The sequence below is a fragment of the Musca autumnalis genome, unplaced genomic scaffold (assembly GCF_047663935.1).
Source record: "Musca autumnalis isolate F117 unplaced genomic scaffold, ASM4766393v1 scaffold_4, whole genome shotgun sequence".
In the NCBI taxonomy this organism is placed as follows: Eukaryota; Metazoa; Arthropoda; class Insecta; order Diptera; family Muscidae; genus Musca; species Musca autumnalis.
The window spans coordinates 133,836,196-133,861,882 of record NW_027411977.1 but is presented as its reverse complement, the minus strand read 5'-3'; the positions used below and the strand labels follow the sequence as shown (position 1 = coordinate 133,861,882).

The 25,687-nt window shown below is 37.8% G+C and overlaps 1 protein-coding gene across 1 annotated transcript in view; it reads right to left on the bottom strand.

The window, feature by feature from the left end:
• Positions 1-25,687, bottom strand: part of Tmc (Transmembrane channel-like) — a 168,071-nt gene that overhangs the window by 125,899 nt on the left and 16,485 nt on the right. Inside the window, exons 2-6 of the mRNA XM_073983995.1 lie at positions 22,809-22,936; positions 22,334-22,438; positions 8,537-8,725; positions 8,332-8,462; positions 8,159-8,269 (exon numbers count right to left, since the gene is read on the bottom strand). Coding sequence (XP_073840096.1) covers positions 8,159-8,269; positions 8,332-8,462; positions 8,537-8,725; positions 22,334-22,438; positions 22,809-22,936 — 664 coding nt within the window. The remainder of the gene's footprint in view (positions 1-8,158; positions 8,270-8,331; positions 8,463-8,536; positions 8,726-22,333; positions 22,439-22,808; positions 22,937-25,687) is intronic.

Here is a 25,687-nt window from a genome sequence, read left to right as displayed (position 1 = left end):
AAACATATACAAATTAAAAGATATGGTCTTGCTGTACATGAAAATCACATGCGGACAAAACGATTTTAATAATTACGCGATTTACACATATTTTAATAATGCATATAAGTTAAAGCGGTTTATTTGAACTCTATTTCCGTTTAAGAAGTTTAATGATTTATTTCAACAACCCGATAACTTTCCTCAATGGGAAACCTTCTATGTGAATGTAGATAAAGCAAAATCCGCCCATTTTCTTAAGAGTTTCAAGAAAAATAAAAGAAGTACTCCTATAGAATTTGTCCAATATTTTCTACTCTAGAATGCATGTGAAAACTATTATTCCAAACCAAAATTAGTTTTTTGTAACACAAATATGTGATTGTTTTGGCTATAATATCCTAACTACTATCCCGATGATTATAAGTTTGGCCTCATTTGATTCCCCGTGAAGTCTTTATTTGAAACTGTTACATTTTTTGTAATTTTCGACGGGTAAATGGACCTATTTTATCAAAAAATTCGATTACATTTAAAATTTTGTCAATTTTTTGTAAATTCCGCGAATGCTGAGAAACATTTTACAAATATTATGCAATCTACTTAATGACGTCACTTCGTGATAACTTTTTAGTGACAATTGTGCTCAATAAAATAATTAGCGTTTTTATAATAATTTTTTCCTTAAAGCAGAGATAAAACCGCGATAACTTTTGTCCCAACAACCAAAAATTTGCTCGCGAGCGGATTTGTACTGGGGAATTTTTTCTTAACCTATGTACCAAAAATCGCTAATGTAGCGCGAAAAGAAAAAATTAAATTTTTTGGAAATGGAATATGAAATAATTGGCAGTTTTGCCCATATACCCTCGTTAGCATAAATGCTGAGGGTATAAAAAGTCAAAATACCTGAAATCAGGCGGTACTGTTTTATGGGGGCTATACCAAAACGTGGACTGATATAGCCCATCATCGAACTTGACCTGCCTGCAAACAAAGGACGCATCTTCCCAAAATTTCAGCGTCCTATCTCCATTTTTTGGATTCTAGCGTGATTACCACAGACGGACGGACACGCATAGATCTTCGCAAATGAATATTTCAATGCGTTACAAACGGAAAAACAAACTTAATATATTCTCCATACTATGGTGGAGGGTATAAAAAACTACATCACGAACAAAAATATGTAAAATTTCTTGAAATAGTTTTCCTTTTAATATTGTATAGTCAAAATGCGACCAGTAGTGCGATTCTCTAACAAATTTTTGGAGTTACCTACAAAAATCAGTAAAATAAAAATGCTCATAATTTCGGTAATTAACGAAATTATTCGGTAAGTTAGCGACAAATAGAAAGTAGTCGCAAAGTTCTACTGATAGCAACAGTGTTGTCAACTTTTATTTGAACATTTCATTCATAATTTTGCGTTTTAATGTTACCGATTTTTGTCGGTAACTCAAAAAATGAGTTAGAGAATCGCACTACAGGGCAGTATTCAATCGGTCGTTGTATAATAAGACAGCAAAAGCTGGTGGATTGGCAACTGAGCTATTCAACTCCGGTGGCGACATGCTGATACGGAGTATGCATCAGCTAATATGCACAATTTGAAAAAAGAAGACAAGACAAGACGGTATGTGTCAACTACAGAGGCACAATTCTCCCTCTCATCGGACTGTTGCCGACCAATGTTGAGGTAGGCAATGACTTTATTTACCTTGGGACCTCCATTAAGAATATATATGACATCAGATTAGAAATAAAGCCAAGAATAGTATAGGCCAACATATGCTACTTTGGTACTACTACGTATTTTAAAGACAAAACCAACGATTCTACTCGTATTTGCTAGATCATGTCATGAGAATTAATGTCCCCGCCAGAAAGACATATCGAGCCCTTCACGCGAAAAAAATGTAAGCGACATTTTTCCGATTTTCTTTTTTTTTTTACGGAAATCGATAAAGAATATTCCAACACACCATCTCCCAAATTTTTAGAACTCTGCCACGTACCGTTACGAAATTAGAGCAAAAACAATTTTGATGTAAGCGCCCTTTTTATTTGGTTTACATTTTTAGGTGACAGCGAATTGTCGCTTACATCAAAATTTTACATTAACGTACTATGTAATCCCATTGTTGTTGTTTGTTGATTAAGCCAGGCTATTTTGAAAAAAACAAAATAGTTATTCTACTATATTACAAGGTATACGCTTTAATCTTATAATTTTTCGAATAAATACTTGCTATTAAAGCAAGTTGCTTTGTTTTTAAATTATATATGTGAATTACTCTAAAAATGATTTGTTTCAAATAAAGTTTTTTAATGTAACCGCCACTTCTTAATGTAACAGTCTGATTGCGTGACGGCGATAAAGATGTAAGCGGCGAAATTTTTTATTTTTTGTAAATAGCATTTAGTAACGGAACTATACCAAATCTTAATTAAAAAATTTTGGTTAGATCAAAAGTTATTCAATAAAAACCGTCTTCTGTAAAATTTGCTTTTTGTCGCTTACACCTTTTTCGCAGGAAGAGCTCGATATGTATACGAGCCATACAATAGTACGCTCGGTAAAGAAAGTCCTTGGCTCCAACAGACTCCAAAAAGATGATATCGGAAAAAACGGTCTTTTTTTTTTTTTGTGGGAATTATTGTTGACCTTTGGACTGAATTTATTTCTTGATTTTAGTTTGGCTTTAGGTCAGAAAATAAAAACAATAGAGTTTGTTTTTTATTTTATTTTTATTGTTCCAATATTTCGATCTTCTCCGAAGATCATCATCAGGGAATTTTTCTTTAAAAAAGAACAATTGACAATCATTATATAAAAATTAAACAAATATTTTCAACAATAATTACATTTTGTTTTTCTTTCCTTAACAACAGTCAATTATGCACATCCTATTTTCCAAACGAGTATTTTGCAACTAAAGCTTTTTGTGTTTTTCTATTGCATTTCTGTAGATCTGTGCACAGTGTTCCGTATCCATTTTGTAGTTTATTCTATTTTCTACTGGCACATTTATAATGTATAGCATTTCAAGCATGAATCTGCGCTTGTAATTACTTTCCTGTGCCAAGATTTCTACTTCCTTGAAGTTCGGTGTGTGTCCTGTGGTTGCACAGTGTGCCGCAAGCGCAGTTTTTTGTTCAAGGGGTTTACTTTTGTTCTTTTGGTCTGATTTGTGACCACTTATTCTCGTTTTTAGCTTGTTTTTTGTTGTGCCAACGTATACCTGAGGGCATACGTTGGACGAGTCACCGCTGCATTTTATCTTATATACGACGTTTGATTTGTCGTCGTTAGGAATTTTCGATTTTGTCCTACTGAAAAAGTTGTTATTAGTGTTATTGCTTTTTAACGCTAACTGGTACTGTTTGTTGTTATATAGGTTTGAGTGTGAAACCCTTTCTGAAAACCCAGGAACGTAAGTAAATCGTTTGTATATCTTGTCTTCTTTTTGTTCCTTGTTGACGGTTCTTGTGTTTGTTACGTGTTTGATTAATTCGTTTATCGTGTTAGTTGGAAAATCATTCTTCTTTAGAATATTTTTGATTTTATATTTATTTTTGGCGTGGAATTTTTGATCACTGATGTTCAAGACTCTTTTTATAAAGTTCGTTGCCGTATTTATTTTGATTCCTCGGGGGTGTTTGGAATGATAATTGATCAATCTTCCTGACGCCGTGGGTTTTTGATACCAATCTAAATAGAGCTTGTTACCTTGTCTATGTACAATAGAATCTAGGTATGGTAAACGATTGTCGGCTTCACACTCCATGGTGAACTGTAGTTGCTTGTTATAATTATTTAACATATTTAGTGTGTTGTCAACTTGGTCTTTGTGTATTATGCAAAATATGTCATCGACATATTTAGTCAGTATTCTTGGTTTTACCTCCAGTTTTTCCAAAGTTTCTTCTAGTAGCTTTTCCATAACGATGTCGGCTATGATTGGGGAGATAGGGGAGCCCATTAGCATTCCTTTTAACTGCTCACGATGACAAAATATTCGAGCAGTTAAAAGGAATGCCAATGGGCTCCCCTATCTCCCCAATCATAGCCGACATCGTTATGGAAAAGCTACTAGAAGAAACTTTGGAAAAACTGGAGGTAAAACCAAGAATACTGACTAAATATGTCGATGACATATTTTGCATAATACACAAAGACCAAGTTGACAACACACTAAATATGTTAAATAATTATAACAAGCAACTACAGTTCACCATGGAGTGTGAAGCCGACAATCGTTTACCATACCTAGATTCTATTGTACATAGACAAGGTAACAAGCTCTATTTAGATTGGTATCAAAAACCCACGGCGTCAGGAAGATTGATCAATTATCATTCCAAACACCCCCGAGGAATCAAAATAAATACGGCAACGAACTTTATAAAAAGAGTCTTGAACATCAGTGATCAAAAATTCCACGCCAAAAATAAATATAAAATCAAAAATATTCTAAAGAAGAATGATTTTCCAACTAACACGATAAACGAATTAATCAAACACGTAACAAACACAAGAACCGTCAACAAGGAACAAAAAGAAGACAAGATATACAAACGATTTACTTACGTTCCTGGGTTTTCAGAAAGGGTTTCACACTCAAACCTATATAACAACAAACAGTACCAGTTAGCGTTAAAAAGCAATAACACTAATAACAACTTTTTCAGTAGGACAAAATCGAAAATTCCTAACGACGACAAATCAAACGTCGTATATAAGATAAAATGCAGCGGTGACTCGTCCAACGTATGCCCTCAGGTATATGTTGGCACAACAAAAAACAAGCTAAAAACGAGAATAAGTGGTCACAAATCAGACCAAAAGAACAAAAGTAAACCCCTTGAACAAAAAACTGCGCTTGCGGCACACTGTGCAACCACAGGACACACACCGAACTTCAAGGAAGTAGAAATCTTGGCACAGGAAAGTAATTACAAGCGCAGATTCATGCTTGAAATGCTACACATTATAAATGTGCCAGTAGAAAATAGAATAAACTACAAAATGGATACGGAACACTGTGCACAGATCTACAGAAATGCAATAGAAAAACACAAAAAGCTTTAGTTGCAAAATACTCGTTTGGAAAATAGGATGTGCATAATTGACTGTTGTTAAGGAAAGAAAAACAAAATGTAATTATTGTTGAAAATATTTGTTTAATTTTTATATAATGATTGTCAATTGTTCTTTTTTAAAGAAAAATTCCCTGATGATGATCTTCGGAGAAGATCGAAATATTGGAACAATAAAAATAAAATAAAAAACAAACTCTATTGTTTTTATTTTCTGACCTAAAGCCAAACTAAAATCAAGAAAGAAAAAAAAAAAAAAAAAAAAAAAAAAAAAAAAAAGAAAAAAAAACGGTCTTTAAAATTTTAGGCCCATTTGGTAATCTATTCTTAGTTCGGCTTATGGAAAAAATGTTCTGTCTACTTACTAAATAGAGCCACACAAGTTAGTAAAGTAAAATATCCCAGTCAAAATAGATATTAAAATAGAACAAATTACATTTCGGCCAGCTTTATCGATTTGAAGAAAAGCCCGTACCGTTCTATGGGGGCTATATGAAGACGTGGACCTATACCGACAATTTTCAGGTGGAAGATTTTATACCCCCTAATGAAGACTGAAAACCAAATTTCAGCCATTTCGGTGGGAAATGTGGCTAAAACTTTCAAAATACCGAAACTCGGGAGGTACCGTTCTATGGGACTTTATGAAGACGTGGACATATACCGACAAATTTCTGGTGGAAAGTTTTGCCTGGGCTTAAATTAGGAGTTTCAGATTTGTAGTTATGATTATACAAAAGCAAAAACAGGTCCCTAATTTCATAGTATTTTCTTAAAAAATTATTACGGTGCTCTTGAACCAACTTTAAATGAAAGGAGCTTACACCTGGGAAGTTTTTGCGGCTTCTGAAACTACAATGTTCATAGATGACAAAAATCAAACAAAAAAAAAAACTAAAAACAAGTAAAAAAGTATCAGTCGGCTTTGCCGACAGAGATATACCCTCAGGCTATGTGAATCTACGGACAGATCGAATGCATTTAGGGTCTTTTCAGAATTTTTTGGCACTTATTGGACATTTGAACTTGCCGGCAAAAATGTGGATTAGGATTAAAGTTCAAAAGTGTTGTGGACGAGGGAATGGACCGACATAGTGCATTACGGAAGTGGATCTTATTTTGAAAGTCATATCTTCTCGATTTGACGATGGACTTGTCCACGGAAAAGGTAATATGGCTGTAAACAGGACCACAAAGAAAAGAACATCATCGGAATAAATTTCTCAAGGATCTCCGAACAGACCCTAAACTGCACTTGGACCGAATGTTGAACTTTTGTGGGGGAGATATCCTAAGGAGAGGACCGATATGGGCCATTTTATAAGTAAAACTAAGTTTGGACAAAAAATGACGAAGGCCAAATTTTGGACCAAATCGGATTTTTCAGTTCGAGAGTTATTGTGCTCTCCAGCTACTACATATGGTGCCATAGGTTTTTTTTACAACTTTCGGGCTGTTTTCCCAAGAAGTATAGCCTTGCCACTGAAAAAAAACGTTTACCGTTGCAATTGAGACATTGATTGCAAGTTGTTTCAACAGATATCAAAGTTAGTCAAGAGTAGATCTTAAAGTGAACTTATCCGAAATTTTGTGTGGGAGTTACCCGAAGGACTGGGCAATTATAGTTAATTTTCAAACCTTATCTATATCTGGTAGATATATTAGTATGCCTAAAGTATAGACCAAATCGGTCCTTCCCCACAAGAGTTATCGTGCGCACAATTTTTCCGAACATTTTTTAAATTTTGTGGGGGAGGTACCTGAAGGAGTGGACCGATATAGCTTATCTTCGAACTTAAACTAAGTTTAGACAAAATATTATGAAGGGCAAATTTTGGATCGAATCGGCAGATCCATTCGAGAGTTATCTTGCGCTCCAACCCCTACACACGGTGTCATAGGATTTTTTTGAACCTTTCAGGCTATTTTCTCAGGAAGTATGGTTTTGCCCCTGATGAAACTTGTACCGTCGTATGGGGGGCCATGAATACAAGTTGTTACAAAAATCAAAACGATTCGAGAGCAGGTCCTAATCTGAACTTTTCCGAAATTTTGTGTGGGAGGTACCCGAAGGTGTACCTCATCTAAGTTTGGTAGAAATTTCACGATGTGCAAAGTATGGACCAAATCGGTTACACCCTTCAGAAGTTATCGTGCGCACAAATTTTCCGAACATTTTCGAACTTTTGGGGGGGAGGTACCGGAAGGAGTTTGCCGATATAACCCATCTTCGATCTTAAACTATGTTTGGACAGAATATTGCGAAAGCCAAATTTTGAACCAAATCGTTTCATCCGTTCGAGAGTTATCGTGCGCACCAGCCAGCCAGACAGACAGACGGACGGACAAATTGTCTGAAACACATTTCGTCCAAATATACTTGGGGTCTACAACCATTTTTTTCATGAGGCACATTTTGCCCGTATGAAAGTGTATACACCCTCGTTAGCATAAATGCTGAGGGTATAAAAATTGCTGAAACACTTAAAAACAAATCGCGATCAAAGTTCACATTTTTATGGTCTTTTTAGGTTTTCACGATTTTGCTTGGAAACCGCAAGTCCTTTTGAAATGGGGCTAAATAAAATGTTGTAGCTGTGAAAATTCTCTAGAGGAGTGACCGTTATGATTTGTTCCTAGGTTTTACCATTTTTAAGAGATAGAAGTTCAGGCCACATTTTTAGGCTTTCTATCAGGTTATCACAAATTGGACGAAAAAATCTTTATCTTATAGCTGTGAAAATTCTCTACAAGATTGGCTTTCGTAATTTTTTCCTAGGTTGCACCATTATTGAGATATGTATATAAGTTTAAGTTGGGAAATTTCAGTCATGAAATTGTTTTATAAGGAGACTATACAGTTGGTGAATTGTCCCATATTGAATTTCTATATCTCAAAAATGGTAAAACTACGAAAATCAAAAATCCTAATTATTTGAACTTTAACCACGATTTATTTTTTTACTTTTCTCATTTACGAATCCGCAAAAACTTCCCAGGTGTAAGCTCATTTCAATTTCAAGAGAACCGTTTGATAAGAGCCAAAAATATTAAAAAAATTTCTTACAAGACTTACTTTCTTAGGGTTGCTACAAAACTGTAAATATATACCACAACTGCTGTTAAAAAATATGCCAGAGGCAGTAAATATCCATGTGCTGCTGCACCTGTAGAACTGGAATAATACCTGTAACATTGGCAAGAAAATGTTATATTTTATTTGAATTAAAAATCGTTTTTCTTTCGTACCCGTAAAACATTGGTGAGTATTTCAAATAACCTTCAAATTCCCAAATTGTTAGTAGGTTTCCAGCAACTTTGCTTTCACGTTCGGTCATCTTTTTTCGTGGATCAATTTCATCGTTTTTCGTTCCAAAATACTAAAAAGTAGAAATCCCAATGAATTATATTTTCATTCATTGCCAACAAATTAAGAAATTTCGTATCCTCTTACCTCCGGGCCAATAACAAATAATACCAATGGCAGGGCAATCATAACATTCATGTACATAAGCCAACGAAGAAATGTAAAATATGAAGCAACACCCGATCCAAAATGTGATTCTATTTCTTTTATTCGCAGTTCCCAAGGTATGAGAACGGTTAGAAAACTGTAAATTTCTCGCTTCCAGTGACGCCAACGCTAAATAGAAAATGATAGGACATTAGTATTGTTTTTTTTAATGCAAATAAAAAACAATAATAAAAAATCTAGGCATAGTTTTACTTACAAACATAAAAATAAAAATAGATGTAAAGAATGAATGAAGTCAGAAGAAAGACATTACAAAACCATCAGAAAAAAGCTTAAAATTAAAAAAAAAAACAAGTTATAAGTCGTTAAGTTAGGCCGGGTCGAACTTTTTATACTCTCCACCAGAAAATATTCTTAATTAAAATGAAATAATTAGTTTACTTTCCTGTCCTAAGTTTTGGGTGAAAAAAATATTCGACCACGGTTACCCAAATGCCTAAATTATCTAATCTAATCTAAAAACGTGTTCAACCTGGTGAAAGGTACCACCTATGGGGCTATATGTGGTTCTATCTTGACAATTTTTGGTGGAAAAGTTAAACATGGACCTACGTTGACAGTATTCGGTGAAGAAGTGCTGTGACCCCTAAGAACCTTTAATGTCAAATGGCAGCTAGTTTGGTTAAAAATTGTAACTACAACCCTCAAAATACCGAAAATCGGGAGGTACCGTTGTATGGGGGCTACACATAAACATGGATCTTTGTTGAACATTTTTGGTGAGGAAGTGCTGTGACCCCTAAAAACCTCAAATGTCAAATTACAGCTAGTTCGGATAAAAATGTTAGCTAAAACCCTCAAAATACCGAAAATCGGGAGGTACCGTTATATGAGTCCTATACCTAAACGTGGATATATGTTAACAGTTTTTGGTGGAGTAGTTTTGTGTCTCCTAATCTTAAATGTCAAATTACAGCTAGTTCGGATAGAAATGATATCTAAAACCCTCAAAATACCGAAAATCGGGATGTACCGTTATATGGGGGCTATACCTAATCGTGGACCTATGTTGACACTTTTTGGTGGAGTAGTGTTGCGTCCACTAAGAACCTTAACCCTCCGTTGGACACCGGAGTCTGGCCAGGCCTTTTTCATTTTATTTTGCATTTTAAACTGGGTTATGATAAAGCTATGAACCCGAGATTCCAGGTAGCTTCATGAAATTTTCTTACGTTTCAAATAAAGGAAACATGAAGTCAAAAGGATCACCAGAAAAGGAGCTACAAGGATTTTTTGACATACATATCACATTCGTAACACATGAGTCTGGCCAGACCCCACCCATTTTTTATTGAAAATTTTCCGAAATTTTTCTTAAAATTTGATTTTTCCTATATTATTTGACAAAATGAATACCCTTTTATGAAACTTGTCGCATTTAACCCTACCATGTCTTCAAAATTGCACATAAAAAGGTCGCAAAATCAGGGTATGGGTTTGAAATCAGTGAATGTACCACAACCTAAAAAAATCCCTTGCAAATAGGGTTACACTTGTATTCTACACAATTATACACATAACTGGACTAATAAAACCCATTACTTTGGTTTTCTGCTCTTTTTGTGGGGTGGATTGGTCCAAATATAGGATTCTACACATGAATTATAAGAAGATCCTTAGGATATATGCCTTTATTTACCTATTAATATCATCGTTATTGCACTGCAATAAGCTGTAAAGTTATAAAATAGACACTGTTCATTCTGAATAATAGGCCAAAACTAAAATATAGTGCTTCAAAATGAAATATAAATAGGATTTTCGAGCATAGAGACAAGAAAACTACGAATTTTTTACTTCGTAGGCCTGTTTTACTAACTCGACAATATCATTTAAATTTATAGTTTTTCGGCATGTTTTTTGACAAATAAGAATTATTTATTAAAGATTAGGGTCCTTTAAACATATTCTACAACTTTTTATATGAAAATGTTAATTAAGTTTACTAAGAAAATATAAATAATTATATGGGTCTGGCCAGACGCATGTGTTACGAATATGACAAACAATATTGGTGTCCAACGAAGGGTTAAATGTCAGATAACAGCTGGTTCGGTTAATAATTGTAGCTGAAACCCTCAAAATACCGAAAATCGGGAGGTACCGTTACATGGGGGCTATACCAAAAAATGGGACGATATAGCCCATCTACGAATTTGAAATTATGACTATAGTTGGATCAAATAAAGTGAATTTGAACGAAGTTCAAAAATGTATATAAAAAAGTTCATTTGAGTGGAAGTAATGACTAAACGAGTTTGTTTACTTTGTTATTCAATTGCTGACTAAACCGTTTAAGTTACTGTCATCTGCCCTAAATAGAAGTAGAAGAATAGAAAAATGGAGATTACAATTCTAATGTATCACTTTTCAAAATTTCCACTGCATCCACCACTTATGGATGCTGACATTTTGAAACCAGATTTTTGTATTTTTGATGTAAATGCGGCGCGCATTCGGGTATTTCAAAAAGCCAATAGTAGGATTAAAGAACTCGAGATTACACATGATTAAATGTGTATATTGACTATGTAGTATATATGTACATCATCACAGTAATCTGCTGCCAAAGCCAAAAATTTGTGCAATATTTTTTCTCAAAAACCTATTTTTTGGGTACAGTCCGGTCCGGATCATATAAATCATAGATCGTGAAAATCCATCCACTAGAACGGAGGAAACGGCTACTGCAAAAGCAGAAAAATGTGCGAAAAATGTTTTTGAAAATATCGCGGATTTAGTCGCATTTTCTGTGGATCGTTTTCTTATCAATGAAAAAAAAAACCTGACACATAAATCGCGCTTTTGCGAAAAAAAAAACACAAACATTGTTCCACAACATCCCATACGGGACAAGGGAGACTTCTCTCATATCAATGAGTGCACCCCGATTCATATTTAGCTCAATGATATGGGACCTACTGTTTATCGCCGAGTCCGAACGGCGTGTCTTAAGACACCACTTATGAAGAAGTTTTTCAAGGCTGAAATACTCAGGAAATGTCGCCAACATTACTGAGGGGTATTTTGCCACCGTTGAACAAATGTTTGATGTTGCGTGGCCGGGGAATCGAACCCCCGACCTTCTGCGTGCAAGGCGGTCGTGCATACCATTGCACCACGGTGGCGAAAACAGCGATTTATCCCAAAAATAATGAGTGATGCTACATCTAGGGTTCCTGATTTATCGAAATGGGTTTAGTTCGATGTATTCTTTCATGGCTGATAGTGAAATCGGATGCGCATAAAAAGTGTATGCACCTTGTGCAAATTACACTGTGCAACATTTTTAAGGTGATCTTGTGCAAACAATTTGAACTGCGGATTTTTTGAAAGTTCAGACCCAAACGACAAGAAACCCTAGTTGGGTTTTGTTTTGTCAGATCCAGCTCGGATTTTATGGCCCCATCTAAACATGGTTAAATATTGAGTTTTTAAAGAAATTCGGGGCTATATCTCTGAAACCAATGCGAATCTTCGTCTGACCTCTGAAGCAAATTTGTAGATAAGAACAAGAATAAAATATTTGGAGAAATAATGAACTCGAAAAACTACATTTATTGCCTCAAATTTCAAAATATATGCAAAAATTCCACAATTTTTATACATTTCGCACCGTATCTCCAAAACCGTTAATTTTTTCTGAATATTTTCTTTTGGAAAAATATTCCCTGGAATGTAATACACAACTCTTCAGACCATGTCATTGTTGTAAAATGTCTCTATGCCGTTGTTTTCAGCACATTTTTCAACGACGATTTAATAAAAATGTCAATAATGCAGTGAAATCCGAAATGCGAGAATAAACTGTTGGTGTGAACTGTGTTTGAAATACGTGCTGTAAAAGATATGAAGCAAAATACCGCTGAAACAACACGAAGCAAGCATTTTAGAGTTTCAGAATGTTCTAAAGAATTGTTGAGAACTTTATTCGGAAGATTTTTACAAAAAGTTACTTGGTTCAACTCCCAATAGTTTAGGCGATACTGACCAGAATTTCAGCAATTAGATGGAGTTTTTCTTATGTGGTTAGATAAAAGATAAGTTCTACTAGTTTAGGGCTACAATATTTCTAAAGACAGCAAGGCCAAATTCCTATTCGTTTCTGAGATAAAGGCTGATTAGTGTATAAAAAGTGTAAATTTAGCCCGGTTTAGATGAGGCCATAAAATCCGAACTGGATCTGACAGGACAAACCCCTACGAGGGTTTTTATAGCCTAAATATGTACTTTCAAAAAATGCACACTAGAATTTGTTTGCATTTTCAGTGTTGCATAGTGTTATAAGCGTTATACAGTTTCTTGCACACAAAACTGCATACGATGCTACATCTTAGCGGCCAAACCAAATTCTTGCAAATGTGTACAAATTAAAAGAGAACAAGTTAAAAAGTATCAGTCGGCTTTGCCGACAGAGATATACCCTCAGCCTGTGCAAATTGAAACACTTTTTTTCACAAAAAAAAACTTATGTATTTAGGGGGTTTCAAAATTTTGGTCGTATGAACCGACAAAAATGTTGATTAGGATTAAAGTTCAAAAATTTTGCGGAAAAGGTACTTAAAGGAATGGACCGACATAGACCATGGGGGTGCCATAGGGGGTTTTTACACCCTTCGGACTGTTTTCTCAAGAAGTATGGACTTGCCCCTAAAACAACTTTTACCATCGTAATTGAGGCAGCGAATGTAAGTTGCTTCAACAAAAATCAAAGTGATTTAATAGCAGGCCTTAAAGTGAACTTATCCAAAATTTTGTGTGGGAGGTACGGGATGGAGTGGATATTTGTCCACTCCATATTCGAACCTGATCTATATCTGGTAGATATTATGAGAATGTGTAAAGTATGGACCAAATCGGTCACTCCCATCAAGAGTTATCGTGCGCACAATTTTTCCGAATATTTTTGAACTTTTGTGGGGTAGGTACCTGAAGGAGTGGACCGATATGGCTTATCTACGAACTTAAACTAAGTTTGGAAACAATATTACGAAGGCCAAATTTTGGCCGGAATCGGCATTTTCGTTCGAGAATTATCTTGCGCTTCCACCCATAAACATGGTGTCATAGGGTTTGTTTTTCAACTTTCAGGCTATTTTTTCAGGAACTATGGGCTTGCCCCTGAGGAAACTTGTACCTTCGTATAGGGGACAGTGAATACAAAATGTTACAACAAAAACCAAGGCGATTCGAGAGCAGGTCCTAAACTGAACTTTTCCGAAATTTTGTGTGGGAGGTACTCGAAGGAGTTTACCGATTGAGTCCATATTGGAACCTCATCTTAGTCTGGTAGAAATTTCATAATGTGCAATGTATGGACCAAATCGGTTACGTCCTTCAAGAGTTATCCCACGCACAAATTTTCCGAACATTTTCGAACTTTTGTGGGGGAGGTACCGGAAGGAGTGGACCGATATAATCCATCTTTAAACTTGAACTAAGTTTGGACAAAATATTACGAAAGCCAAATTTTGGACCGAATCGGCAGGTCCGTTCGATAGTTATCATGCGCTCCAACCACTACGCACGGTGTCATAGGGTTTTTTGTAACTTTCAGGCTATTTTCTGAGGAAGTATGGACTTGCCGCTAATGAAACTTACAGCGTCGTATAGAGGACAGCGAATACAACTTGAGTAAACAAAAATCAAAGCGATTCGAGAACAGGTCCTAAACTGAACTTTTCCGAAATTTTGTGTGGGAGGTACCCGAAGGAGTGGACCGATTGAGTCCATATTGGAACCTCATCTAAGTTTGGTAGGAATTACACGATGTGCAAAGTATGGACCAAATCGGTTATTCCCTACAAGAGTTATCGTGCACACAAGTTTTGCGACGATTTTTGAACATTTGTGGGGGAGGTACCTGAAGGAGTGGACCTATATGGCCCATCTTCGAACTTAAATCGAATCTGGACAAAATATTTCGATACCCAAAATGTGAACCGAATCGATTGATTCGTTCGAGAGTTATCGTGCGCACCAGCCAGCCAGACAGACAGACAGACAGACAGACGGACAGACAGACAGACGGACGGACATTGCTAGATCTACTCAAAATTGTCTGAAACGGATATCGTACAAACATACTTGGGGTCTAAAACCATTATTTCCATGAGGCACATTTTTGGTCGTATCAAAGTGTAAATACCCTCTTTAGCCTAAAGGCTGAGGGTATAATAATGCGCTGTATTGAAAAACCACATGCGCATCAAGTGATTTTGAGGAATTTTCGATTTACACGATACAGTTTTATTTTGAGATTATACCCCATTTAAAGGAAACCAAAATTTATTTGAACATTCTGCATATCTTCCGCTAGATGTTAGCGTGTATTCGGGAAGTGATTAGAATAAAATAGAAGAATAACTCCTACCCAAAGTTATGGGACCTCTGTAAACATATAGTATGTGGGGAGCCATTAATTAATAATGTTTCTTAACATAATGAATAGCGTTTTTAAGATTATAAGATTTTTTTCTTATAATCAGAATTGAAACTGCCATAACCTTTGCGCGCAATAACCAAAATTAGTATCTCCAACAGATTTGAGAATGGGAATTTTTTCTCAATCCATGTACCAAAAATCTTTATTTTTTTAATTTTTTCAACTGGATTCCTGTTACAATAATTAACTGGTAGAAGCAAGTGTTGTTGTACAACAATAGATACAACAACCACATAGAAATTTGTTGTTGTACGTAATACTAGTGTCAGCCATATGGGCAAAAATGTAAACAAAGAAATATGTGTTTTGAAATTTAATACAATTATTTTGAAAACTTCTAAATTATTAAAAGTTATATGAAAATCCTCTTTAATCTGTAATACTATTTTGACAGTTGGAAATACAAAAATCTATGTATATATGCACGGTGCTCTAGAAACAGCTTTAAATGAAAGGAGTTTTTGCGGATTCTGAAACAACAATGTTCATAGAAAAATAAAAAAACCAAAAAATCGGCGGAGCGCGTTTTAAATAAATCGCGATCAAATTTGACATTTTTAGGGTTTTTTAGGTTTTCACGATTTTGCTTGGAAACCGTAAGTCCTATCGAAATCGGATTAAAGCTGTGAAAATTCTCTACAAGATTGGCTTTTACGATATTTTCATAAGTTTGAAAACAATAACCTTAACTAACTTTAAATAAAAACCGCTTACGCCTGGGAAGTTTTTGCGGATTCTAAAACACCAATGTTCATAGATGAGAAAAATCTAAAAACAAGAAAAAATCGCTGGAGGGATTTTAAAATAAATCGCGGACAAAGTTCACAGTTCTTTGGGGCTATATGAAGGCGTGGACCCATACCAAAAAAATTCTGAGCGAAAATTTTATATTGCCAACGAAGGCTAAGTACCAAATTTCAGCTATTTCGGTGTAATAACGAAGTTAAACCTTCAAACTACCGAAAATCGGGTTGTATCGTTCTATGGGAGCTGTATTAAGGCCTGGGCCTGTTCCAACAAATTTCTGTGGGAAAGTTTTATTATCGGAACGAAGACTAAATACCAAATTTTAGCCACTTTAGATGAATATTGAGGCCACAACCTTCTATGGGGGCTGTATGGCGGCGTGGACCTATACCGACAAATTTAGAGGGGAAAGTTGAATACCCCTAACGAAAACTAAATACCAAATTTCAGCCATTTCAATGGATTATTGCCATAACCTTCTGGGGAAAAGTTTCGTACCCCCAACGAAGATTAAATACCAAATTTCAGCCATTTCGGAGTAATATTGAGACCGCAATCTTCAAAATACCGAACATCGGGAGTTACCGTTCTATGTGGGCTATAGGAAGGCGTGGACCCATACCAACAAAATTCTGGGGGAAAGTTTTATACCACCAACGAACACTTAATACCAAATTTCAGCCATTTCGGTGTGATAATGAAGCTAAAACATTCAAAATGCCGAAAATCGGGTGTACCGTTCTATGGGGGCTATATCAAAACGTGGACCGATGTAGCCCATTTGCAATACCAAACATCCTAGGAGTAATAGAAACTCCTATACCAAATTTCAAAGCTCTATCTTAAAAATTGCGAGCTGTATCTTGATTTCAACAGACGGACATGGTTATATCGACTTAGAATTTTACCCTGATCTATATATTCTTTATTGGGTCTCCGATGAATATTTAGATGTGTTACAAACGGAATGACAAATTTAATTATACCATCCATATTATGGTGGAGTGTTGTGACCGTTAGGAACTTGGCATGGCAAATTTGGTTAAAATTTGTAGTTAATATCCTCAAAATACCGAAAAACGAGAGGTAGCGTTATATGGGGGCTATACACTAAAAGTTCATAAATAAGTTGAAGAAAAAATACCTTATATTCAATTTCAGCACACGCAACATTTTTATTCCTACCGTATGATTCAGTCCCCTTCCACACTTTGATCTCTGTTTTTGAATGAAACATTATCAAACTAACCCGTCATTATCGAAACACTTATTTATTTTGTTTTCCCAAAGATCAAATTAAATTCTTTAATAAATAACACAAAAGATTTTAATCTGTTTATTTATCTCTATAATTTTAAACGGCTCCTGGTCGTAACATTTATTCCAATTAAAACATCATTTAATTTATAATTTACACTTGTACCTGTATGCTTGAACTACACCGCACAGATGCCCTGAGGTGGGTTGATAGCCGAACAACTTTTAGAACTGCCATTTTGTTCGTTGGGCACCAAAAGTGCGGTATGCGGAACATTGAATATCCCATGACCCATCCAACGTTGTACGTGTGTGTTCTTGTCCTCCTGAGACATGCGATAAGATTACAACATAGCATACCATAACCCCGTAATGCAGTTGAAACGAAGGTAACCTTTTATTGTCTTGTTTGAAGTATGGTTAGTTTCCTGCTGGCGTAACAATGGACACCGATGATGACCTGTTTGCATTCATACCTGCCAACCAACCATAGAGCCTGCATGACCAAACCAAAGACCAGAAATGTGTAGTTGTTGTTAATTTGTGTGTATGATGGTTTCTACCACATGCCGGACCCGGAAAGTGCCAACAAAGCACTACAGGTCCATTAGCAGTAAATTGAAATCCATTTAAAATTGTAAATACACTTTATATAGAGGATGTAGTAAATTATAATTGTGTTGAACACCGTAAAAGATTAAAAGGCGAATACTGCAGGACAGCAGCAGAGTCCAAGCTTTAAATTATTTGTTGTGTAGAAACATACATGGATAAAATGAAACTAATCATATAAACTGCAAATTACTAAACATCTTAATTTGTTTTGCTATTTTGTACAAGTATGACCCCGTTTTTATAGTTCATTTTCTATTCTTATGATCCTGGAAATAACATGTGTATTTATCAGCAAGATATATACTCGGATGATGACGTGTTTAACCTTGTATGAAGGAATGCATTGGCATAGTCCACTTTGGAAATGGATCTTATTTTGAGAATCATTTCTTTTCGATAGGTAGCTTGCCCTCCAGTCATTTCAGTTGGTCACCGTATAACTTAGACGCTCTGGACCACTATGTCAGGAAGCATGGACTTGCCCACGAAAAATATAATATCGCTGTAAACAGGATCACAAGGAATAACATGTTGAACTTGTACGATTAACATGTTGAACTTTTGTTGTAGGGGGTGCCTGAAGTAGTGTACCGATATGGCTTGTCTTCGAACTTTAACTAAGTTTGGACAAAATTTAAGTAGACCAAATTTTGGACCAAATCGGTTTATCCGTTGAAAGTTATAGTGCGTTCCTTGGAGTGTCCACTTTTAGCTGGATTGGTGGCAAGGGTGAACGCTCGACATTAATATGCGGGTGGTCCAATATAATTGTCAGCGATCGGCGAGTGTGACGCATGAGCGTTGCTTAGACTGTGTGCTTCAGTGGCCTTACTACGGGAGCCTTATTGCAAAGATGGTTGTGAGAGGCGATTACCGCGGGGTATGCGGGTCTTTACCTATTGTAGATTTAGCTTACCCCTGGAGCCTTATCTTGGGTATATGGATGCGGTACTACTCCTTGAGGGTAGTTGTCCGCTAACCCTAGGTTTAGATGCGAATGCAACCTCCTCTTTGTGGCTATCAGAATTGCACAAGAGGAGATTTGCTAAGTGAATGGGTGTTAGCGAGGTGTTTTGCGGTCTTAAACAAGCCCTCGGATTAGTATACCTTTGATGGTCCATACGGGGCAGCAATGACGGCTTACCAGTTTAGTTGGCAGATTTTTGAAGACTGAGGTATTAGTGACCATAGTCTCATTGAGATTATGGTCACGCCACAGGGACGGATGTGGGTGATCGAGTGTTTCCAGGGTTGGGTGGAACAAGACGTGAATTCGGACCACTATGCACTATGCAGCACTGACGTTAGATGAGCAGGTTAGCAAGTTGAATGAGTGGAAGAGGAGCGTCAACGACGTACTCCTTGGTAGACGCCGTCAGGTGAAGCCAAGTAAAGTCAAATGGTGGACCCGTGAGCTGGGTATGATGCGGAGGGCAAAACAAACCAATGCGGAAGATCTGGCTCAGCGTAAAGTTGAGTTCCTTGCTGGTATTAGGACGGACAAGGACGAGCTATCTAGAAGTAAAGAAGACGATTGTAGGAGATTTATACGTGTGCCCACATAGTGGATCTAAGCGATAGGTTGACCCACAGGCGTTGCGTTTGGCTCCACGTCGACTGCCTCGGGATGGGCGGGAAACGTAGGGAGTTTGCTGGGACCTTTCTTTCCAAGGTCGGAGACCCATTCACCTCCCCCGCTTGTGTGGGAGCTGGGTGAGCCCCCGGACTTGGAGCGTAATGATGTTACGGAGAGTATCTACCGAATTTGTAGTAGAAAATCGCTAGGTATTGCCGGTTTGACCTGAAGGATGTATAAAGCCGCTCGGTGGTTGCATTAGCCAGGGGTACTTCCCGCGTGCGTGGAAACAAGCTCTCGTCGTGGTGATCCCTAAGTCGCCGGACCTGAGCAGTAATCCTTGCTTGTATGGGGGCATAAGCCTTCCCCCAGTGCTGGAGAGGATTAGGGTGGCAAGGCTTGGGGAGTGCTGCGGCGTGAGATCTTCACCGCATAGAGGTACAGTGACGCATGAATGCATGTGCAGAACAGTCTGAGCGAGTCAAAGGCATATTTGTGGACTTTAAGGGCGCATTTGACTTCCTTTCGTGGGAAAGCGTGCTCGCTAAGCTGTCTGAGATTAGGTGTTGGGAGTTAGTTCTCTGGTCGATTTATTTTTGTGCAGGAAGGGCTTGCGTCGTGGGAGCCAATGAGACGGTCTGGACAGGTGTGGAGCGAGGCTGCCCTCAGCTGTCTATCTGTGGAACCTCATGATGGATTCTCTGCTGCGGAAGTTAGCGACTACTTTCAAGATCTGTGCGTATGCTGATGAATTCCTTATCATGATCGAAGGGAGGAGGCCATGGGCATCGTGGGGGTCTGGAGTGAGGTGTCTAGGGAGAAGACTGAGCTAATGCTGCTGAAAGGCAGATTAGCCCACAGTCGACCTCCCCATGTTCGATTTGGTGACCACGCATACGGTACGTCAAGCAAGTCAAGTACCTGGGATAACTATGGCCGAGAGGATGAACTTCCTGCCGCACTTTGATCGTTTGAAGGACAAGTTGACTGCTGTAGCTGGTATGGTCAGAAGGGTCTTGCGGACCGACTGGGGTTTGAGCAGGCGTTCCGTGCGCATCATATATTGTAGACTTTTTGTTGCCAGTGCAACATATGACTTCATTCATTGCCGCAGCAGAGTCTGTTGTTGGACGTAGGAAGCTCTTTTCGTGTCAACATGTGGTCATGTTAGCATGTCTGCCAGTGTGTCGCACTGGGTCCACGTACTCAATGCAGGTGTTACTTGGCGCCCTGCCCTTTGACCTGGATGCGGGATATAGGACTGATGATTGGCTCGGGCCTTCTGATTTGGTGTATGGGGATGTTAGGCGGCGCAGTGCAATCCTTCGGGAGCGTGCTGCTAATAGGTAGCGGACTAGGAGGACGGACAGCGACAAAGGGAGGGTGACGTACAAATTTATTCGTGACGCTACGTTCGTACTGGATCGCCCAGACTTAGCATGAGTCTGGCATTCTTACTGACGGGGCATGGCTCTCTAAAATGATGACATTAGAGATTTAGTCAATATGGGTATCACGTATGGAGGGGCGGGGTGGGATTTCAGTAGGGCACTTTAAGACAGTCGGACCTTTAGTTGTTTAAGTAGTTTTGCACGTCAAGTGTTTGTTAGCAGAAGGGCGTGTTGGTGTTGGAGGAGATTAGGAGGAGAGTTGGTGTTGGTGCGGCGTCGGGTCCTGGTGTGGATGTCGTGTCAGACATCCATGAGGGTGGCTTCGTTTATTGTTTGTGCTGTGTTGTTCGTTGCCGCGGTGTCTGTGTGCCCTTTGTGCAGTCCGTGAGTGCACCTCAACCGGGTACCTGACCCAAAGGATTTTAGATAGGTTCCGCTCCCAACCAAGAAGGCGATCATGTCCAAATACGTGTTAGCGAAGTGGTACTCCTACTTTTTGTGCTGAGGTGTTGGTAGACGCTTCGTATTCACCCGGTGTTAAGAGCACTGTGGGGTAGGCCGCATGACAGGACCCACATAAAATACTACGACGTAATACGCTTCAGCCACTACACATGGTGCCATAGGGGTTCTTTACAGCATTCGGATCATTTTCTCAGGAAGCGTGGACTTGTTCCTGAAAACAAACTGGGAGCAGCGAATACAAGTGGTTGCAAACAGAATCAAAAAAATTCGAGACCAGCTGTTAAACTTGACTTCTCCGAAATATTTTGTGGGAGGTTCTCGAACGAATGGACCTATAGGTCGTAGAAATATTACGATGTGCAAACTATGGACCATATCGGGTACTGCCTTCGAGAACTTTTGTGGGGAAGGTACCTGAAGGAGTGAACCGATATGGCTCGTGTTCAAAACTAAGTTTGGACAAATATTGCGAAGTTTTGGACAGAATCGGCTGTTCCGTCCGAGAGTTATCGTGCGCTGCAGCCAGCCAGACAGACAATCGGACGGATATTGCTAAACCAACTCCAATTTTTCTGACACGGATTTCGTCCAAATATACTTGGAGTCTAAAATCAATATTTAGATAAGGCACATATTGGCCTCGTTAGTCTAAAGACTGAGGGTATACAAAATGGGTCAGTTGCCAATCAACATGCAAAAATTGCCTCCAAAATATTTAAAATATAATGTTTTCATTCCAGTTTCAAAAGTTTTCAGCATATATTGTATATTTTGTATATTTTCAATTCATTTTGTTTCGTTTTCCTTTCGTTATAAATTCTACCTTTGAATGCTATTTTACATTTACTTGTTTCAAAACATTTCTGCCCAAATCATGACTAAAACTAAAATTCACTTGATAAGGAGCTAAAGGAAAAGTTGATTCCAATGGTCTCTATAAATCTTTTTGGAGATACATAGATGATGGTTGGATGGATGAAAAGAACAGAACACTTTAAACACTTCAACCTCCTTCCAACACTAAACCGAAACGAAATATATTTTAACAATGAAGTAAAACTGTGCCGCACAAAAGAAAACAAAAGAAGCATAAAAAACATCTACAAGACATACTTAAATCAAACAAAGAAAATGGAAAACACAAGTAGAACATACTAAGAACAGGAAATGACATCCTGAGTGAGGGTAAATGATCTAAGGAAAAAGAAAAAATAACTTACAGCAGCCATTACAATTTTAAAACGCGCCCACAAATCTCGGGTACTGCGTGACATGGCAAAGCGTTCTTGTAGTGCTCCCTCATGGCGGGCCACATATGTTTTTGCCTATAACGAGAAAACGAAAAAGAAAACAACAAAAACGAAAAACGGAAGTGAATAAAACTTTTGGTGAATGTGTTTTTTCTTATTTCAAAGTTTTTAAATATTCCATTTAAACAAAGCAAAAAAAAGAGTATCAGCAACTTCTTAAACACAACATGAAGTGGAGGATTCTTTCTGTCTTTAGTCAGGAATGCTTAGGATAAACTAAGATAGGAATAGCTTCCACTTGTGTTGTTGTTTCTGCGTACAGTTTAGAAGATGTTGTTGTTTGCCTTGATGTTGCTGTTATTTTTTATTTAAACAATTTCTGCTGGTACTGGCTGCTGGTCTTTCTAATATTAACTTTTTTCCTTATTTTGACTCTAAAGCTTACCTGTCTTACCAGCTTAAGTTTCTTACGTATTGGCCATGGTTGGAGTTTTACGGATTGTATAACCTCCTTGTGGAGACGTATATTTTCAAATATTTGTTCTTGTGTTGATTCTTGATTTGTACCTTCATCTGTAAAGAAATGTTAATCGTTAAAATTTTTTGTTTTTTATCTATGCTGGCAATGTCAATATTTGTGTTTGGGAAAGTCAAAAAGTTTTATACAAAATGTTTATAGCTTTTGAAGCATGAACATTTTTGAGAAATGGGGATTAAGTGGAGGAAGGTTGGTTGAGTGTTTCTAAGGTATGAGAGGTCACGGTGCTCTTGAATCAAATTTAAATGAAGGGTGCTTACACCTGGGAAGTTTTAGCGGATTCTGAAACTACAATGTTCATGATGAGAAAAATCAAAAAACTAAAAAAATCGCCGGAGCGCTTTTTAAATAAATCGCGTTTTAAGTTGACATTTTTAAGGGGTTTTTAGGTTTTCACGATTTTGCTTGGAAACCGCAAGTCCATACGAAATGGGACTAAGGAAAATGTTGTAGCTACGAAAATTCTCTACAAGATTGACTTTTATGATATCTTCGTAGTTTTTACCGTTACTGAGATACAGAAGTTCAAATTAGGACAATGGATTGACTGTATCGCCTCCTTGTAAAACAACGTTATTTTAATTTTTTTTTTATTTTTCATAATTCTTATGTACCCTACCCCATATAATGGAGGCTATATTAAGTTTGTCATTCTGGTTGTTACTCCTCGAAATAATAATTTTAGATTCCACAAAACAAAAATATTCGCCGTGCAATTAAGAGCTCAGCGCCAAAACGGCCTAACCCACATGCCAAAAAAATCAAACTGACTGTAAAGTCCTGTAGGACCCTTTCTAAAAGAAAGTGTGCTTCTATAGACCCTTTCTGAAAGAAAGTTTGTTTGTATAAACAATTTCTAACTATAGAAAGGGCATTTCTATAGTCACTGTCTTAAAAAATTTGTTTCTATTGACCCTTTATAGACCTGTTATTTCAGCCATCAAAATGGTGTAAGGTGTGTCAGTGGATAAAGCGGCGGATATTTTCATATTCCTCAGATGGAAGAATTACACTAAGTCAGCTAAGGAGACTTTTAACATAGGACATACAAATGTCATCGACTATAGGACTCGACCCAAGATCATACAATCATCCGCATACATTACTCCATCTGGAGAGTGTGGAACTTCAGAAAGATAGAGGTTACACAGTTCCAGAGATATCGCCCTACCTTGTGGAACTCCCTATTTCACTATACGAGTCTTAGACTTCTTATTACTGAACTCCACAATCGAATAGCGTCCGCACACATATAGTTGATTATTCAACGTTTCTTCTCTACATTCTCGAATATGCCAATATCCACCATTACTGTTGGGTGTCACGGCCTGTTCTGGTTCAGTCCTCGACTGATAAGTGGAGATATGGCGTGTAATGCTGTTGTTGTGCTGTGCGTTTTTCGTAATCCATGCTGATATTGGGCAATTGGGAAACTGGTTTTTATCATCTTGAGGAGTAGTGCCTCTACAATCTTCGATAATGATAACAATAGGGCGATCGGCCAGTAAGATTTGCCTCTGCATATTTGCCTGGCTTCATACTGTTGCAATATTGTTGGCTAAAGATAAATTGATGACACCGGAACCTCTTCGGATCTGTTACTATCACGCCGTTGTAAGTTACAGCCATTCTATCATTCTTCTTTCCCGGAGTCGAGAGTGATTTAACCGTTGCGTACAATTCACTTAATCCTGTACCAATACTGCAATACTTCCGGTTGTCTAGACACTTTTTTCGCTTATGTTCGCCTACTAGCCTGTTGACTTCAAGAGTAAGTTCTCTAAGTCTTGAACCTTCAGGGTTCGTAGACGAAACTGATCACGCTCATTTGCTAGTCCCGTCGCCTCTGCTGGGAAATTTGTTCTGATTTCGGGTATTCGACCAGCATGTATGTAGCAAGCGGCTGCAGCTGTGGTGATGTCCTGGAAAATCTTTCAGCTACCAGAGGATCTAAGGGAATGGACAGCTCTCTGAAGCGGTGATTGGTAATTTCATTGAACCCTTGCCAATCAGCTTTTCCGTGGTTCAGAAAAAAACGGCGGTCAGAGGTTGGGAAGTCAGGTGGTCTGTTTACGGAAGGGATGTTCGGAAGTTGGTCGGGATCAAGGGAAATGACGGGTTGCCAGATACACAATGTTGATTTCTGGTGAGCTGTCGTAATCTCCTCTTACCCTCGTAGTAGCGTCTTCATTCGCCGTGCAAAATGTGGAGCTATCAATTTGTTTGGCCAGCGCTGTACCCCTCTTGTTATTGCCTAGGATGGAATGCCAAAGCTCATGATGAGCATTGAAGCACCATACGGTTATTGCCCTCTAATAGCGAACTAATGTCGGGCATATAACGCAAGGCAAATCTATTTATAGGTGATATATACGAGAACAATGTACATCTTCCCCGACAGTCCCACACTGTGCTGCTACCCCCATATATTCTATATATAGCTCACTAGAGTCAAGCGAGATAGGTCTTACTGGACAGACTGGTGTATATGGAAGGCATGTCCTCTTCCTCTGCTTCTTGTACAATCCTTCCGCTAAACGTTATAACCAATGTCAACGTTGCAAGCTATAGATGACGGTGAGCTTTGTATTCTGCATCACGGCGACCATGATGTTCTTTCGACTTATAAAGTCAACGATTTCACCTGGCTGTGTCTAGAAAAAATAAACAAGAAATCAAATTGATCACGTTGGGATAGATGAAAGACATTCATCGATCTTGTTGAACGTACATTCAGGAGCAGACAGTGACTCTGATCACCACCTCTTTGCAGCAAAGGTATATAC